At 49.0% G+C, this 16,832-nt stretch overlaps 1 protein-coding gene across 1 annotated transcript; it reads right to left on the bottom strand.

The window, feature by feature from the left end:
• Positions 1 to 505: 505 nt before the first annotated feature.
• On the bottom strand, positions 506 to 10,065 carry NET1 (neuroepithelial cell transforming 1). The gene is made up of 10 exons (XM_062491454.1): positions 9,967 to 10,065; positions 5,766 to 5,873; positions 4,909 to 5,076; positions 4,127 to 4,189; positions 3,612 to 3,708; positions 3,427 to 3,503; positions 2,445 to 2,702; positions 2,039 to 2,209; positions 1,080 to 1,266; positions 506 to 897 (listed from the first exon to the last, which is right to left on the bottom strand). Exons 1-10 carry the CDS (start codon positions 10,057 to 10,059, stop codon positions 506 to 508), a joined length of 1,614 nt encoding a protein of 537 aa, XP_062347438.1. The 5' UTR covers positions 10,060 to 10,065.
• Between the last annotated feature and the right edge of the window lie 6,767 nt (positions 10,066 to 16,832).

The raw sequence follows: 16,832 nt of genomic DNA, 5'->3' as shown, positions 1-16,832 counted from the left end.
TGTACAAAGGACACAGAGATCAAAGATTCCAGTAGGTGAATTGAGAACCTGTTGAACTTGGGGTCTGTTTTTTAGGATTTTTCCTTTTGGAACACAGATTTGCAGGAATTGCTGTAACCACACACCAGAGTGACTTCAGGTGTTGAGTCCTTTAAAGGACTTTTGCAGTGTTGATCAAAACCCCCGGTGCTACCCAAAATTCCACTTTATTTTCCTTCCTCTACCACAGCTGCAAAAAATTTCCAGGAACCCAACTTTGCTCTTCAGATGCGCCATGAGGGTTTTGGAAATCCCTCACGGATTCCAGGTGTAAAAACAGACCCCGGTTCAACAGTAACTGCACACCAGTAGCTGCCATTCCAACACAGACCCAGGATCTGATCCGCGGAGCGGCCCCCAAGGCGCTCCCGGTACAAAAATGTACAAGGAATTATTTATAAATTAACAGTTTTCCCCCAGGGTAGCACCAGGGCTCCTTTTTTTTTTTTTTTTTTTTTTTTTCTCCTTACACCAGCGTTTCTTTCCGCTTCCCGCTGAGCTGCTTTTCCCTGGATTTTCTGTGCCCGGATGAGGTTCTGTGGGATTTCACCCCTTTGGCTTCCCCCGAGTCCAGGACGGAGCCGCACTCGGCCGCGCTCTCATCCAGCTCCATGTCGGATATTCCCGACCGGAGCTTCTGGCCTGGGATGTTGGGCACGGAGGGGTTGTTCTCCTCCGACTCCTCGCTCAGCTCTGGCAGCTCCTTGAGCTCAGAGGGGGGAATGTTCCTCTGGAATGGGGCGATGGCCGTGCGGATGCAGTTCACCCACTGCTGCTTGTGGAAGACGTCGTTGGCTTGCAGCGTGTGGGACTGGCCCAGGCTGGGATCTTGGAAACGGACTCGGAAAATGTTTTTGGCTGGAGATAAAAGGAAAAACGGATCAGTTCCAAGCTGGTATTTAGAGGTTCCACTGGTAGATTTGAAATCCAAACAAAACCCCCCCAAATCCCAAAATCCAGCAGGGAGACGAAGAGGTTTTCTAATCCGAGCCCTAGCTGCAGCCTCATGGCCACCATGGATGCGCTGACCGGATACGTACCTTTATCAGAATTCCCAAAAGCTCCTCGGAAGGAGCCTCCCATTTTGACATCTCCATCCTGGAGGTCCTCAAGGAGCAGCTCCTGGACAGGGATGGGCTGGCGGTACACCTGGAACGCCTGGCGCTCATTCCGGGTCACCGGCCTTGTCAGCACCAGGATTTCTTGGAAGAGGAAGACGTAGAGCTTCTGCAAGGGAAAACATTCCAATATTCACTCTGTATTCCATGAGGTCACACATCCTGTGGGATTCAAGGCCACCTTATCTGCAATTTCACCAGAGTAATTTTCAGTCTCCTGTGCCAATGCCAAGGTCTGACATACACCAGGATTACATCAGCAGCTTTATTGTTTTATTGATTTTACTTTACTGATCCCTAGAAAGGGAATGATGATTCCCAGACTGGGGGATAAGATGACTAGGAGCCGTATCTTTCCTGAGAGCATGGAATGCCTCGTGTGCAGGAGTAAAAACGGCCAATGAGACAAAAAACCAAACCAACAACAAACCCAATCAACAAAGACAAGAGAGAAGATTTGAGGCTGAAATCAGGACAAAAGGCAGCAAAGCCTGGAGCGCAGAAGGTGGGAGATAAACTCCAGGCAGCCCAGCCCAAAGCCAAACAGCCTTTTGCAGGAACCCTTTTGTTTGGAAGAGCCAGGGCTCCTAATGGGGAATGTCAGAGCACCTGAAGTAAACAGTGGCAGGAAATCCCTCTGGATGGAGAGCACTTTCCCTGGGCATTCTGTGCTAATGATTTTTCAGCTTCCCCAAGCCAACTGTGGAGCTGTCAGCAGGAAACTTTCCCTTACACCCTGAAATGAGGCTGCCCATAAGGGATTTTCCTCTGCTCAGTATCTAAACTATCCCTAAGGATGGAAGGCTCCCAGTTCTGCTCTGAGTTTAACCCAGCTCTGGGGGAAGGTTTGAGAATTAATCAGTACAAAACGAGGGACTTACGTGTCCATTTTTATTCTTCAGCTCTCCGTGGCACAGTAAAGCTTTGCTGCCTTCAATCCTTGGATCCTTCTGCTTCTCATCCAGGTACTCCAGCTTGTCAATGTAATACTGGCACTCAGACTCGCCCTTCTTCAGGTTGATATCAGAGAGGACTCCTTGGATTATGGATATCTAAAAACCCAAACAAATGATTAAGAGGGATTAACAAGCCCTGTGTGACCTCTGCTTGTGCTCCTTCACAACTCCAAAGGATGCAATCCATGTGGATTGATTCCCTCACTTTCCCTGCCACAGGTCTGTGCCCATCAAGAAAACCCCCCTGGGAACTGCTGAGGCTTTAAGGAAGATTTCCTGGAGCTCCCAAATCACATCCTTAGGTCAGAACAAGCAAATCAGGATTACTCACGGCTTCTTCCAGGATGCGGATGTCGGGATGGTCTTTGGGAGTGTGCCTCAGGATCTCCTTGAGGAGCAGGGGATATTTGACCAGGCGGCTCCGAGGGATGTCCAGGAAGCTCCAAAGGTCCAGCTTGCGGCTGAAGGGAGACTCCAGGCAGCGCTGCAGGAAATCCTGGACTCTCCTGTCCTGCTTCTTCTGATCCAGGAGGGCTTTGGCTGCCAGCTGGTTGCTGCAGTAGCCTTTGTAGGCGTGGAGTTGGGGTAACTGCAGGAAACAGAGGACATTTAGGAATCGGATTCCCTGTGGGATAAGGAGACGTCACTTACACGGGAAAGTCAGGGAGTTCTACAGCCCGCACTGGGATATTTTCCCCAATAATAAAGCTAAGGGAGGATCTTGTGAGGAGAGCGAGCACGTGGAGCCCATGAAGCTCCCAGTGTCTGGATCCTGTGAGGAAGAGGAGGATGAGCAAAGGAAGCCCATGAAGTTCCCAGTGTTTGGATCCTGTGAGGAGGAGGAGGGTGAGCACAGGGAGCCCATGAAGCTCCCAGTGTTTGGATCCTGTGAGGAGGAGGAGGGTGAGCACAGGGAGCCCATGAAGCTCCCAGTGTTTGGATCCTGTGAGGAGGAGGAGGGTGAGCACAGGGAGCCCATGAAGCTCCCAGTGTTTGGATCCTGTGAGGAAGAGGAGGGTGAGCACAGGGAGCCCATGAAGTTTCAATATTTGGGATTAGCAGGGATAACACTCCTGCAATCACACTGGGACAGAGTCCAGGAGGCACAGACGCTTCAACCCTAAATCAGCAAATGATTCCAAGTCTCTGGGGTGAAAGCAGGGCCCATTCCAGTCAACAGAATCCCACTGCTTTCAGCATTTCCCTTTCAGTCTTGCACTGAGGGCCACAAAAACCCCGGAGCGCTGCAGCTTCTGCCTTTCAGCGTTCTGTAAGCTCAGTTTTAGCCCTTTGATTCCAAGTTCTGAACTCACCCATTTCACAAGGATAGGCCCAATCTGCTCCACTGTTCCATCTGGTTTCGTTGCTTCTCCCAAACTTGCCAGTAAGTCTGGAATGGAAAACACAAAAAGAGGAATTGCAGCAATGCCCCAACGAGTAACAGGAGAAAGTGGAGAGGTTAAATCCCAGCGAGCACAAACCACCCAGCTGCTCTTACCTTCGTGCAGAGGAATGTAGGAATCCAAGTCCCCAAAAATGTGGGTGAGTTCCTCCTCAGACATGATGGAAAGTTTCAGCATGGGATCATGGTAGGCCTGTCAAATAACATATACTCAAAGATATGCCAATGTGCCAAGCCCCAAAGCTGATGATTTAAACCGAGGGGATTTATCAGGTGAAAGAAGTGAAGACAACAGAAAGAGCAACACTGGATTGAAGCTGGAAGATTCACTCTGTGAAGTATGGAGAACTGAAATGAGAAGGGTTTTCCTGTCTGGACTGCTCCCAGCTGGGAGAGGGAGTCCCCAAGCTGCTCTGCACAATCCTTTTATGGCTGGGTTTGGTGCAATCACAGCACTGCTGGCCCAGTGCTCACGTCAGCTTTCTGGGCCAGCTTTCAAACTGGGGGTTCTGGGGCCGATAAAGCTCTCACGTCACATTTGCAGGTACAAAAAACCCCCCTCATTATTCCCTGGAATGCCATCACTGACTGCAGGAAAAATCCCCATTTACCTTTCTGGCCAGCTTCAGGTCTTCAATGAGGTCCTGCTCTCCTCTGGACATTTCATAGATGGCCTGGGAGGAAGGGCAGAAAGCATCCAGAGTTATTTTGCATCCCAGTCTTTCTCAGAAAGAGCCTTTCAGCTCCCGTGATGTACAGCCTGCCCTGAATAGGTCCCTTGGCCACCCCAGTCACTTGGCGGCACCTGGGCATGACAGCCCTGAGTAAATCTGCTTTCCTAGCCCTGAGAAAGCAGCTTTGCTTCCAACTGTGTGAAAGCCCTAATGGCCCCTGCACAAGCCAAATTAAATATCAGAGCCTTTTAAATCACTGCTTTTAGCCAGGCAAGGCTGCAAACACAAAACCCCCGAAAACCGCAGAGGTCAAATCCCAAGCGGCTTCCGGCAGCTCCTGTGCTGTCTCCAGAAGATTTGGCCAAGAACTCCAGGAAAAAGGCAAGCCAAGGCCTTGCTGCTTGGCTTCCAACCAATTGTCAGGAGCTTTAGGAGAAAGACAGCTGGCTCTGCGAGGAACCTGAGGTTGGGGCAGCTGCAGAGCAGCCAGCAGGGCCGGGGCTGGGATTTCAGGAATGCTGTGGAAAGTCTGGCATCTCCAAAGGGTCACACCAGATTCCAGAGTGGAATCCTCCTTTTCCCATGGCTGATGCCAATTTAGGTGTAGGTGCAGAGGAAGATGCAGTCCCCCTCCCTAAAGGTTGTTACTCCTTTCCCAGCAGGGGAAGGGACAAAAGGCTTGGCTGCTGCTCCCAATCCCGTTTTCCATGGGCAGTTACCTCCTGGCGCTTGATTTCTTTGGTACTCAGGGATTCTTTCGTGTTGATATCCAGCATTTCAGACCAAAGGACGCTGCTCCTTCTCTTAGGGGGAGTAGGAGCAGCAGATCTGCTGCATGACTTCTGGGCACAGCCAGGGGATTTGCTGTCGCTGCGAAGGGTGAACGACTGCAGGGATTTAAAAAAAAAAAAAAAAATTGAAAACAAACGTGCAGAGCCAATGTTTCAGAGGTATTACAGTATTACCCACAGCACTGCCAATCCTTCATCCTTCTGGGTTGTCCAGAGCAGGAAAACACACCCAGACACTTTTCCTCAGAGAAAGGAAAGCTCTAATCAAGCTTGGCCAGGTTTTCCAGGCCCCTCTCCCTGCACTGATCCGCTAGGGAGGAAGATAGGAAGGCAATGCTTGGGTTTATTTCCAAGGTATGAGGAAGTAAATAAACAAGGATCATAACTCTTCCTAGGAGAGGTTAATCAGAATTTACTTGAACTTTGCCCCGTTGTTTTGCAGGGTTCCTGACAGCCAGCCGTGCTGTTATCTGCAGGTGTGAGCACAGAGCTCCTTGGAGAACAGTGCTGGGGCAGTGCTGGGCAGCAGGGGCAGCTCCCATCATGCTGCAGCACACTTTATTGCTTTATCAGCTCTTTATCTGAGGCAGTTGATTTTATTTACTGTCGAACCTGCTCATGCAGCACTTTATACCCATGCACTCCTGAGGTCGCACTTTTCACCCCCAAGGCCCAAGAAAGTTCACCGAGAGCTCCGAGAGACAGCTCAAAATCCCTTGGGGTGCCTGTTTTACCCCATCCAACCCATCCCTGGGCCAGATCTCCAGATTTTGCTCTGTTCTTACCTGGATTGTCTGCCCAAAGCGCCGAACCGCCCCATTTCTGACAGGGGAGATCAGGTTTGCCAGGGAGGTGACTCGTGCTAAAGGCCGGACCCGTTTAGTGCTCGGCTCCTGCAAAGCAAGCAGAGAACAAATTGTCCTGGCTGTGCCTCCCTTGGAAATTTCTCAGGCAGGTTCCAAAAGCACAAACCCACTTAAGGAGTGGCAAACACAGCAAAGGAGAGTGTTTGGAAGCAGCTATTCATCTTTCAAGGCTATAAATATTTGTCTGAACTTTAAGGCTGCAATTAAACTGCAGAGGTTTTTGCCCAGAGTTAAAAGAGGTGAGAGAACATCAAGTGAGAATTCAAAATAGGGCTCCAGCAGGGACTGTTATGCTTTGAACAGAAATAGATTAAAGTGTTCTCTGACACTCTGTGGCAGCTAAAGATGGAGCTGGGATCTGCTTCTCCATTTTCTCGTCTTTTCCTCTGGAGAAAGAATGTGTTTTTCCATTTTATTTTGGAGAGCAGAGCAGCAGTGGGGGCCCAGCACAGCCTCAGCAGCTCCTTTAACAACTGGCAAACAACCACAAGCTGAACATTCCTGTGAGGGACACGCACACAGATAAAGCTGAAATCCTTCAGTTTGCAAAGTTTCCTCCTGCTCCTGCCCTCCCCCACCCTCTGCAACCACTGTAATTTTTCTTACACGTTGTTTAGATTTGAAAGTTGGAGCTTCTGCTTTTCTGCACTGCAAATCCCTGCAGGGAGCTCAAGTCTGTCCCGACCCAAACGCTGCCAAAAAAGAGGAAACGCCCCTGGAAAGCTCCTGCTGCTTCAGTTTTGAGAATTCTGTTGGCAACTCAATGTGTTTGAGATCATAAATATTGTGTGGTGAGGGCTGGGCAGGAAAGGTGTGCACAGGGGGAAGAGATGGGCTCCGAGTTAAGGCTTAGAAAAGGCTGCAGGATTGCCCTGGTGCTCCCAAACATCTGGCACAGGGCTGGACGTGACTCATCCTCATGAGACAGCTCAGCACCACTCTCAGAGCAGGACAGGGAAGTAGAGCCAGTTTGGGTTCAGCTCAGTTAAAATTGGTTAATTACTGCTGAATTGCTACTCTTTCAAAAGACAGAGGCTGTGGAGGCTGCTGAGGACGAGCTCTGTGCTGTTTCCATCCCCAGCCCAGTTCGGCGGCCAAACCCTTCGCTCAGAAGTGACAAATGTTGAAAACAAAACTCAAAAAATAAGGGGGGGGAGGAGAGAAATAGGAACACACAGAGCTGGATTCCAATCAGGAAGACTGAAGGAGCATAAAAGCTACGTGTCTGTGTAAGATCTGATTTCAGCAACTCTACCCCAGCAGCAGGCCCTGCCCACACGCCCTGTTGGGCAATAGAGGAGGAGGTGAGCTCACCCTGAGCTCAGCCTTCAAACTTGCAAGGGGGGAACATGAAAAGAAACAATTTATGAGCCCTGCAGCAAGGAAAGAGCTCTTGGCACAGCACAAAGCTGTGCTAGAATCGTTTGGGGAATGTCAGAATTAGGAGGGTACCATAAAAATGGGGAAAGGCTGTAGAAGCGTCTGCCATCACGAGATGCTCAGCTGGGTTTATGTGGGACACCAGGAACTCCTCCACTGAGCTCGAGCAGGGACAGCCAGGGAAAGGTTGGAAAGTTAGGCCAGGCTCAAAGAGAACATGGAAGGTTTAATTTACTGCAGATGTTTCTGAACAGAAGAAAAGGGAGGTATTTACTTCTAGTATATCATCTATCAGTGCAGGAGGATAAATAAAGGGACAGTGGCCAGGAGAAGCTTAAGGAAGTGCAGGAGTGAAGCAGGGAAGATGCAGATACAAAGCCACCCACGGCTCTGGCAAGGCCAGGATAAAAATAGCCTGGAGAAGCAAAATGTGACACTGAGAACGAAAAGCAAGGAACCTCGAGCCATGGGGAGGCTCCAGAAGGTCACTGGAGAACGGCCAGCGCTGCCCCTTTGCAGAGATCCAGTGACAGGGCCGGGAGCCCAGGGCCGTGTGGGAATGTGGGAATGCCTTCCCAGCACATCTGTGCCCGGCTGAAGTGACACGTGCACGTGCCCAAGGGCTGGCAGCAGGAATTCCTGAATTCATCTAAGCAAAAGGCCGACTTTTTCTCTTAAAGAAGAAGAAAAAAAAAAAATCAGACACTTTGTATCTGAGCGCTTCTCAGACGCTGCTCGCCAAAAAACAAGCAAGAAACAAAACAAAACCCCATCTGGTTCTTCCTCTCCTCCTGAAGATCGTTTGAAGCGGAGCAGGGAGAAGGAAAATGAAATCGCTGTGCTCGGGAACTCCCCCGTGGCTGAGCTGCGCGTTTCAGGCCGGGGTGGGGTCACGGTCCCCGTCCAGTCCAGCCGGTGAAAGGCGAGACCCCGGGCGGTTCATGCTGCGGGTAACGCGGGCTCAGGAGGCCTTTGGGGGTTTTTAGCTCTCTGCTTGCGAACAATGACTCTCCTGTCTCCACGACGTCTTCCTTACGGGAGCCAGGTTACAATAAAGGCTGTAACAATCCAGGGGTGTTACAGCACTCACAAATCATTAAAACCCCAGCGGGGTCAACAGCTCCATCAGGAATTATTACTTATCCACAGGACTCTTTATTAAAAGTGAATTAATACATCACCAGCACAGCCACTAAAGCTAATTTTGTGTCAGGCGAGATTTCACACTCCTGAAATTCCTTCAAGTGCTTCTAAGTGCAGGTTGTTAACTCATGAAAAGATTGCACCTTGCTGGAAAGAAAACCAGGCTGTACTTTTGAGCAAAGGCTTTTTTTTTTTTTTCCAGCAGCACACCTACAACCTTCCCCCTGTGCTGGGTAATAATTAGTGGTTTTTACAAGGATCCCTCACTCGAATGCAATTGCTATGTGCCACACAGAATTCCACACCAGCCCCACACAAACGCGGTGACCAATGGCAAAACCACGCGTGGAAAAAAAAACAAAACTAAACTAAACTCTTCCTACCGAGCCAATTCAGCAAAAAGGGGCTTTTAGTCAGCAGCATGAATAATTCCTGCCAGAAATCATCAACCACCTGACCACCTCGATGTAAGGGGCTTGCTGAGCCCCAAGCTGAACAATCCAAGACCTTTCCCAAATCCAAGAGCCCGTTCCCGACCGAGGGACGTGCACTGCTAACTCCAGCTCAGAGAGATTCACAAATAGAGGCGATTTACTCCCTGCCAGAGCTCTGGTCTCTGGTATTTCTCCAACATCTGGTTTCCCTTTTGCACAATGACATTGCCCAAGCTGGGCTGTTGCAAAGCCGGGATTTGCTGAGGTTGGTGACTCGGCGCTGAGCCCTCAAAACCCCAGCCATATCTGAAGACGCCTGTTTTTTATTTTTTAAAAAAAACTTTTCCACCTCATCTCGCCACTAATCTGGGCAATAAACCCAGCCCAAGGCAGGTTTAGTAAACCCAACCTGGCTGCTGAACTTTTGCTCCTGTCGCGGCAGGAGGGTTGGGAACACCTCCCAAGAGAGCAATCATTACCATCGGCATAACAACACGCGATAAAAATAACAATACTTCCATCAAACACACCAGCCCTCAAAAGCCCACGAAGGTTTCTTTCTTCGGTTTAAGCAGCAAATGAGCACCTAATTAAGAAAAATCCTGCCAGTGGAAAGAGCGCTGAGAGACACCGTGGATGTTTTAAATGGAGACAGGCGATCTTTAAATGAAAACAGGCGAATTTAAAATGAAAAGCCACCTGAAGAGAAGCGGGGTCGGGTGAGGCACCGAGATTGGTTTTAGCACACTTTTGGGAGGCTATGAACCTAAATAAATATATATAATGTATATAAAAAAGATACATACACATACATGGACCTAAACACATATACAGGTTTTTAAATCGCTGGGAGAGGCGCCGACATCGGTTCTGGGCTGCCTGGTCCCACTCTTTGGAGGCTATGAACTTGAACGTATTGTATATATAGGCACGTAAAAGACATGTATACATAGAGATGAACTTAAACTATATATATATATACACACACACAGACATACACACACAGACACACACACACAGTTTTTTAAGCAGGGCAGAGCGGCTACCCCGGCTCGCCGCCTCCCCTCAGACACGGAGAGCGGGAAGCTGAAGGGTCTCCCCCTCCCCACTCTCGCCCCAAATAAATCCCCTTTTTCCCCCTCTCCAGTCCCTGTCCCGCTCACCTCCTGCTCCCTGAAGTGCTGGTTCTGCGCGTCGATGACCCGGATAGTCCTTTTGATGGGCAGCAGCCCGCCCAGCTCGTCGTGCGCCACCATGGCCACGGGCGCCCCCGACCCTCCCTCAGGCCGCGCTCATCGCGCTCTGCGCCCGCCGCGCGCCGCACCCCCGACCTCACCGCGGGGGCGGGGCCACGAGCAGGCCACGCCCCGTCTGTGCCCGGGCACTCCGCACCCGCCCGGAGCCCCGAATTCTTCGGAACTTCTCCCAAAAAAAACCCCACTCCTCTGCTCATTCCTGTGACGGCTGTGTCCAGAACAGGAGCAGGGGTGGGAGGTTGGTTCAGGGTGCCCAGGAGAGGCTCAGGGGAGAGGGACCCCATCCACGGCATCAGTATCCAAAGGGAGATCCCAAGGGGTGGAGCAGGCTCCACCAGAGGAACGGGCAGGGACTGATGCCAGGAATTGCTCGTGGACGTGGGGCAGAGACCAGAGAGGGGCTGGAGTCTCCTCCCTGGGGACATTCCAGAGCCACCTGGACACTTCCTTGTGCTCTGGACTGGCCCTGCTGGAGCAGAGCAGGGAGTGGGACCAGTGACCCACTGTGGTCCTTTCCAACCTCAGTTATCCTGGGATTCTGTGAAAAATGGGACCTCCAAGAAACTCTGTTGCAAGGAGGGCAGAGGGCCTGTCCCATCCCATAAAGCCAAGCCTATATTTGTTCCCCCCGCCATTTTTAGTGTTTTTTCCTGGCACTTGCAGCATGGCGGGACAACCTCCCCCTAACAGCAGCTCTCCTTGCCAAGGCTTGAGTATAAAAACCTTTGCTGCTGTAATTTTTTTTTTCTTTTAAAAAATAATTCTTGTCTAGACCTGCGCTTTTTAAGTCTGCTCCGAGCTTTAAAGTTGTGCTGGCACAGCTCTGGGGCTGGGCTCAGCCTCTCCCCCTGTTCTCCCAGGGGAGCCTGTCCCAGCAGGCCCGGCTGGAGCTGCAAAGGGTTTAGATTTTCTGTTTGTTTGTTCAAGTCCTTTGATTCCTGGCACTGCTGCAAGTCTCTGAAATAAAAGCCTTTCTTGTGCTGGTAAAAATAAACTGGAGTTGATTTGGCTGCCTACCTGTGCTGACCAAGCTGGTGCTTCAAGGAAAGAAATTCGGGGTGGGTTCCAGCAGAGGGTTTGCAAATAGCGTTTTTCAGAGTCGGGAGGAGGAGGAGAAAAAGGAGAACCCTGCTGTCCCTTCCCCGGGTTTTTAATTTTTGCCTTTCGTTTGCTTCTCTCAGCAAATCTGCACGCCCTTAACCTCTGCCATGCAAGGCCAGGACATGGAGGATTCTCAGAAATTCAGGATACACTGAGTTTCCACTTGCTGAAAGGACAGACTGTGATTCTTTCAGACACAAAAATGCTTTCCTGGATTACTGAAATCCGCTATTTTTAACACCAAAGTGATGCTGACTCCGGGGAGGAGCAGACAAACCCTCCCCTGAATTGATCTTTTTTTTTCAGAGTATCAAATCCATTTCTCCTAAAATCCAAGCTCCAAGCCTTGTTAATCTCAACCTAAAGATTCAGGAGCTCATTTCCTTCCAGGGAGATGGAAAAAAAGCCAACTAAAACTAGGGGATGAACAGGTGGGAGCTGTGAGGGGAGGTGTGAAGCAGAGTCACACCGAGGTGACACCAACACATCCCTGGGCAGCTCCAGGACGTGTTGTCCCCGTGTCCCAGAGCTCCTCCCGCTCCCATCTGAGGTGTTTGGGGACGTGGCTGTTGGATTGTCCTCGGGGCAGGGCCCTGTGGAGCAGCCATGGCTGATCCCTGACTGTCTTCTGACACTTCGGGAGGTGACAGATTCCCGGTGATGCAAGGCACAGGTGAGGTCAGGTGAGGAAATGTTCCTGCCCTGATGTGACAGAGCTCCAGGGCTGGGGATCTGTGTCCTGGGAAATGCCCTACCTTTAGGAAAGGGGAGGGGAAGGCCACCAATTGCTGGAGAGGAGACATTCCCTGTCTGGAATGGGATCTGTACAGGTCATCAAGAGCATTTTGGGGCAAAATCCATCCTGAGCGGTGGAGATGAGCACCATCAATCCATCCTGAGGGATGGACACAGTCACCATAAATCCATCCTGAGGGATGGACAGGAGCACCATAAATCCATCCTGAGGGATGGACAGGAGCACCATCAATCCATCCTGAGGGATGGACAGGAGCACCATCAATCCATCCTGAGGGATGGACACGAGCACCATCAATCCATCCCTAGTGATGATCACCACAAACCCATCCCATGGGCTGGAGATGAGCACTCAGGGAAGGCCGTGGTCCCGGAGCAGGCTGTGGACAGGCAGGCTGGAACGTGCCCGAGGCCAGGTCCAAGAAGACTTTCTCAGGATCACATCCCGGGGACAGCCAGCCTGGCCCTGGAGCAGCTCCGGGCGTGCTCCAATGAGGAACCTCCCCGTTCCTCACCTGCCTGTGCTGCACTTCTGCCATGGAGGAGGGAGTATTTTGAAATTTACTGAAATTCATCGGGATACAAACCCATGCTGAACAAGGCTGTGGAACTTGTGAATAAAAGCCAAAATACGAGAAAAGGAAGGAGCAACACAGCAGACCGATGGATTCCCCCATAAACCCTGTGCTGCAATTCCAGTTTTCCTCTGGCTCGAGACTCGCCCTTCAATCCAAAAGATGTCCCAGTGCTGCCTTCCCCCTCTTCCCTGTCCCTCCAGGAGCCTCAGGAACGGGCCGGGCCATGGACATCAGACATGGACACAAGAGCAGTTCTTCCTGCTCTCCTGCCAGGGGGTATCCACAGCATTCCTGCCCTGGATTCCCACGGAGATTTTCACTTCCAGGAGCAAAATCCCTCGGTGACTCCAATCCTGTTACTAAAGCAGGGAGCTGGGAAGAGTTGGAATGCCAGGGAATCACCCAACCCTCAGCTTTCCTCTGATTTGCAGGCTGGGATTTCATTCCCACATAGCTGTTTTCCTTGAGTCCCGGGCAGCTTTTCCTTGGTCCTGGAATTTATTCCTGGAAGTGCTGCCACCAAACAAAAACCCCTCTCTGGGGTATTGCCACGCTGATTTGTTCTCTCAGCCCCAAAGCATCATCCCATAAATTTGAGATTAACAAAGGATGAATTCTGAAGAAAACACACATTTAAGATTCCAAAATTCCAGCGTGCAATTCTAGGCTGATGGAAAGTTTTTAAGGATAAAAATCCTGGGTTGTTCAAGTGACACCTGGCACCTGCCACGTGTCAGGGGTTGCCAAAGTGTGGCCATGCAGGAATGCTGTCCCCAAGAGCTGAAGATGTCCCCAGGGTGGACACACATTACCTGATCCTGCCTTTTCTTTTGGAAAAATTCAAGGAAATGAGGCGTTGGAGCAGCAGGAAGACTAAAGAGGAATAAAAATCCCAGCAGGACTGGGATTTTCAGCCCATCTGAGATGGAGAATCCTTACAGCCCCCCTGGTCTGGCCACGCCACCAATCCCAACCATTCCCAGGAAACTCTGGGATGGCTCAATTTGATCCCTAATCCAAAAGCCAGCAATCAAAGCTCTCAGGCTGCAGAGGATTGCAAGGAGAAGCCTGGAGGGAGGTGGGTATTCCTCAGTGGGAAGTTTTCCCTGTTTTTTCCCCCAGATCCTGGAACGTGCCTGACATCTGGATTCGATTCCTTCAAAGCAAGAACCTGCGACACTTTAATCCCGGAGGCAGCTGCGAGTCTCAGGGAGTGGGGGGAAACTCCAGTCCATCCCCATTCCCAGCTGGAAACCCCATTTTCTGGGAATTGCCAGTCACCTAAACCATCCACTCCCAGCTATTTTTACTGGGCTATTTTTAGTGGAAGAGGCAGAAAACTCGAGGATGGGATAAATAGGATTTTCCGCTCCGGACTCAGCAGGACCCCGAAGTGAGGTTGTTTACTGGCCATGAGCTGTGTTTAACATTCCACTCCTGGATATTTATATTCCCAGTCAAATCCAGAGCAGGATTCTGGAAAATGAGCAGAAGTAGGCATTGACCCAACAAGAGACCAATGGGTCATCCAAAAACTTTGGGAGCTTTTTTTTTTTTTTTTTTTTTTTGGGATGCTGGGAGCTGACTATAATCATCATAATGAGCCACTTAAATCCTTTAAACAGCCACCAAAAAAATCAACTCTGATTTCCCTGAAATCCATCCTTGGGTATTTTGGGAAGGCAAAGTCCACCCTTGAATATTTTAGGAATCTTTAGGAAAGGTAAAATCCACCCTAGAACATTTCAGGAATGTTTAGGGAAGATAAAATCCATCCTTGAACATTTTGGGAATATTTAGGAAAAGTAAAATCCATCTTTGAATGTTTTGGGTATTTTAGGGAAGGTAAAATCCACCCTGGAACATTCAGGAATATTCAGGGAAGGTAAAATCCACCTGGAACATTTGGGAATATTTAGGGAAGGTAAAATCCACCCTGGAACATTCAGGAACATTCAGGGAAGGTAAAATCCACCCTGGAACATTCAGGAACATTCAGGGAAGGTAAAATCCACCCTGGAACATTCAGGAATATTCAGGGAAGGTAAAATCCACCCTGGAACATTTGGGAATGAGCTCCCTCAGCCCCCCTTGTGCTCGGGGCAGAAAAATCCGATTTCCATCTCATGAATATTGAATGAGAGCAGAAAACATGGATCAGCCAATCCTGGGATATTATTAACCACAAAATCCCCTTTTTTTTCCTTTTTTTTTTTTTTCCCCAGATTAATGGAGCAAGAATCTCCAGTTGACTTCAGCTGCCGTGCCAGGAGTTGTTTTGCAGAGCTGCTGGATGGGATCAAAGTGGATTTTCAACCACCAATTTGTAACTTATGCACGGGCATGTTCTGCAGGAATCAGACACGCCAAGAAAATTCCCATCACAATCTTTGGGATGAGGGAAGGACGGGCAAGGAGTGGTTGGGTTGTTTCTTCAAAGCTTGGGGCGGGATGTTGGAATACAAGGAGTTTGGGTTTTATTTTATTATTTTTTTTTGTGTGTGTGTGTGTTGTTCAGGGAGGATTTTTAGGCTGGGTTATCCCTGCCTGAAGCCAAGGGTTTTTTGGGAGGAGTTACAAGGATTTTGGGAAGAATTGCAAGGTTTTGGGGAGGAAGGAAAAGAATTTTGGGAGAAATGAGAAGGTTTTGGAGAGGAAGGAAAAGGTTTTGGAGAGGAAGGAAAAGGTTTTGGAGAGGAAGGAAACAGTTTTGGAGAGGAAGGAGAAGGTTGTGGAGAGAAATGAGAAGGTTTTGGAGAGGATGGAGAAGGTTTTGGAGAGGAAGGAAAAGGTTTTGGAGAGGAAGGAAAAGGTTTTGGAGAGGATGGAGAAGGTTTTGGAGAGGAAGGAAACAGTTTTGGAGAGGATGGAGAAGGTTTTGGAGAGGATGGAGAAGGTTTTGGAGAGGATGGAGAAGGTTTTGGAGAGAAATGAGAAGGTTTTGGAGAGGATGGAGAAGGTTTTGGAGAGGATGGAGAAGGTTTTGGAGAGGAAGGAAAAGGTTTTGGAGAGGAAGGAAAAGGTTTTGGGAAAAATTACAAGGTTTTGAGGAGGAATGAAAAGGTTTTGGGGAGAAATGAGAAAAATTTTAGGAGTAATGAGAAGGTTTTGGGAGGAAAGAGTTTTTGGCAGGAATGACAAAGTTTTGGGAGGAATAACAAAGGTTTTTGGGAGAAATGAGAAGGTTTTGGAGAGGAATGAGAAGATTTTTAGAAGGAATTAGAAGTTTTTAAGAGGAATGAGAAGGTTTTTGGGAAAAATTACAAGGTTTTGGGGAGGAATAACAAGGATTTTTTTGAGGAATGAGAAGGGTTTTGGTAGAAATGAGAAGGGCTTTGGGAGGAATAAGAAAACTGTAGAGAGGAATGAGGAGGTTTTGGGAAGAATTACACGGTTTAGGGGAGAAATAAGAAAATTTTTAGGAGAAATGAGAAGGTGTTGGGAAGAAAGACAAGTTTTTGGAAGGAATGACAAAGTTCAGAGGAATAATAAAGGTTTTTGGGAGGAATGAGAAGGTTTCTGATAGGAATTTTTTTTTTTTTTGAGGAATGAGATGGTTTTTGAGAGAAATGAGAAGGTTTTGGGGAGGAATTAGGAGATTTTTGGTAGAAATGAGAAGGTTTTGGGGAGGAATGAAAAGGTTTTGGGAGGAATAAGAAGACCCTCACTGAGATTTCTCTTCCCTCCCAAAATCCCTGTCCCTAAATCCTCACGAGGACAACCCAAGAGGAGAAAACATAATCCAAAAAGTCTCTTTTTTTTTGCTCGTTTTGCCTCCCTAAAAAGTCATTTTTTTTGCTTGTTTTGCCTCCCCAAAAAGTGGGGTTTTATTTTTTTTTGCTCGTTTTGCCTCGGGTGAAATTGAATCTGCAAGTGTTTATTTAGTTGCTAACAACCATCAAGATCCACACCCAGCCCTTCAAAAATCATCTCCTGCTTCCTCCCTGACTCACACAGCCCTGGGGGAGATTTGGGATCACCAACAGCCCCAAAATCACCTGAAATGCAGGAATTAAAGCAGGAAAAACTGAATTTCCTGCCCTCCAATCCCACGTTTTTTACAGTTAATTATGGGGGAGATTTGGGATCACCAACAGCCCCAAAATCACCTGAAATGCAGGAATTAAGAGCAGGAAAAACTGAATTTCCTGCCCTCCAATCCCACGTTTTTTACAGTTAATTATGGGGGAGATTTGGGATCACCAACAGCCCCAAAATCACCTGAAATGCAGGAATTAAGAGCAGGAAAAACTGAATTTCCTGCCTTCCAATCCCACATTTTTTACAGTTAATTATGGGGGAGATTTGGGATCACCAACAGCCCCAAAGTCACCTGAA

Source organism: Cinclus cinclus, chromosome 4, assembly GCF_963662255.1.
Source record: "Cinclus cinclus chromosome 4, bCinCin1.1, whole genome shotgun sequence".
In the NCBI taxonomy this organism is placed as follows: Eukaryota; Metazoa; Chordata; class Aves; order Passeriformes; family Cinclidae; genus Cinclus; species Cinclus cinclus.
The sequence above is the reverse complement of the archived record's forward strand: the minus strand, read 5'-3'. Positions and strand labels throughout refer to the sequence as shown.

Coding starts and splice junctions, on each gene's coding strand:
- NET1 (XM_062491454.1), bottom strand. CDS start 10,059: ATGGTGGCGCACGACGAGCTGGGCGGGCTGCTGCCCATCAAAAGGACT. Junction 2,703..3,426: donor GGCCTATCCTTGTGAAATGG/GTGAGTTCAGAA, acceptor TGTTTCCTGCAG/TTACCCCAACTCCACGCCTA. Junction 2,210..2,444: donor TCCGCATCCTGGAAGAAGCC/GTGAGTAATCCT, acceptor TTGGGTTTTTAG/ATATCCATAATCCAAGGAGT.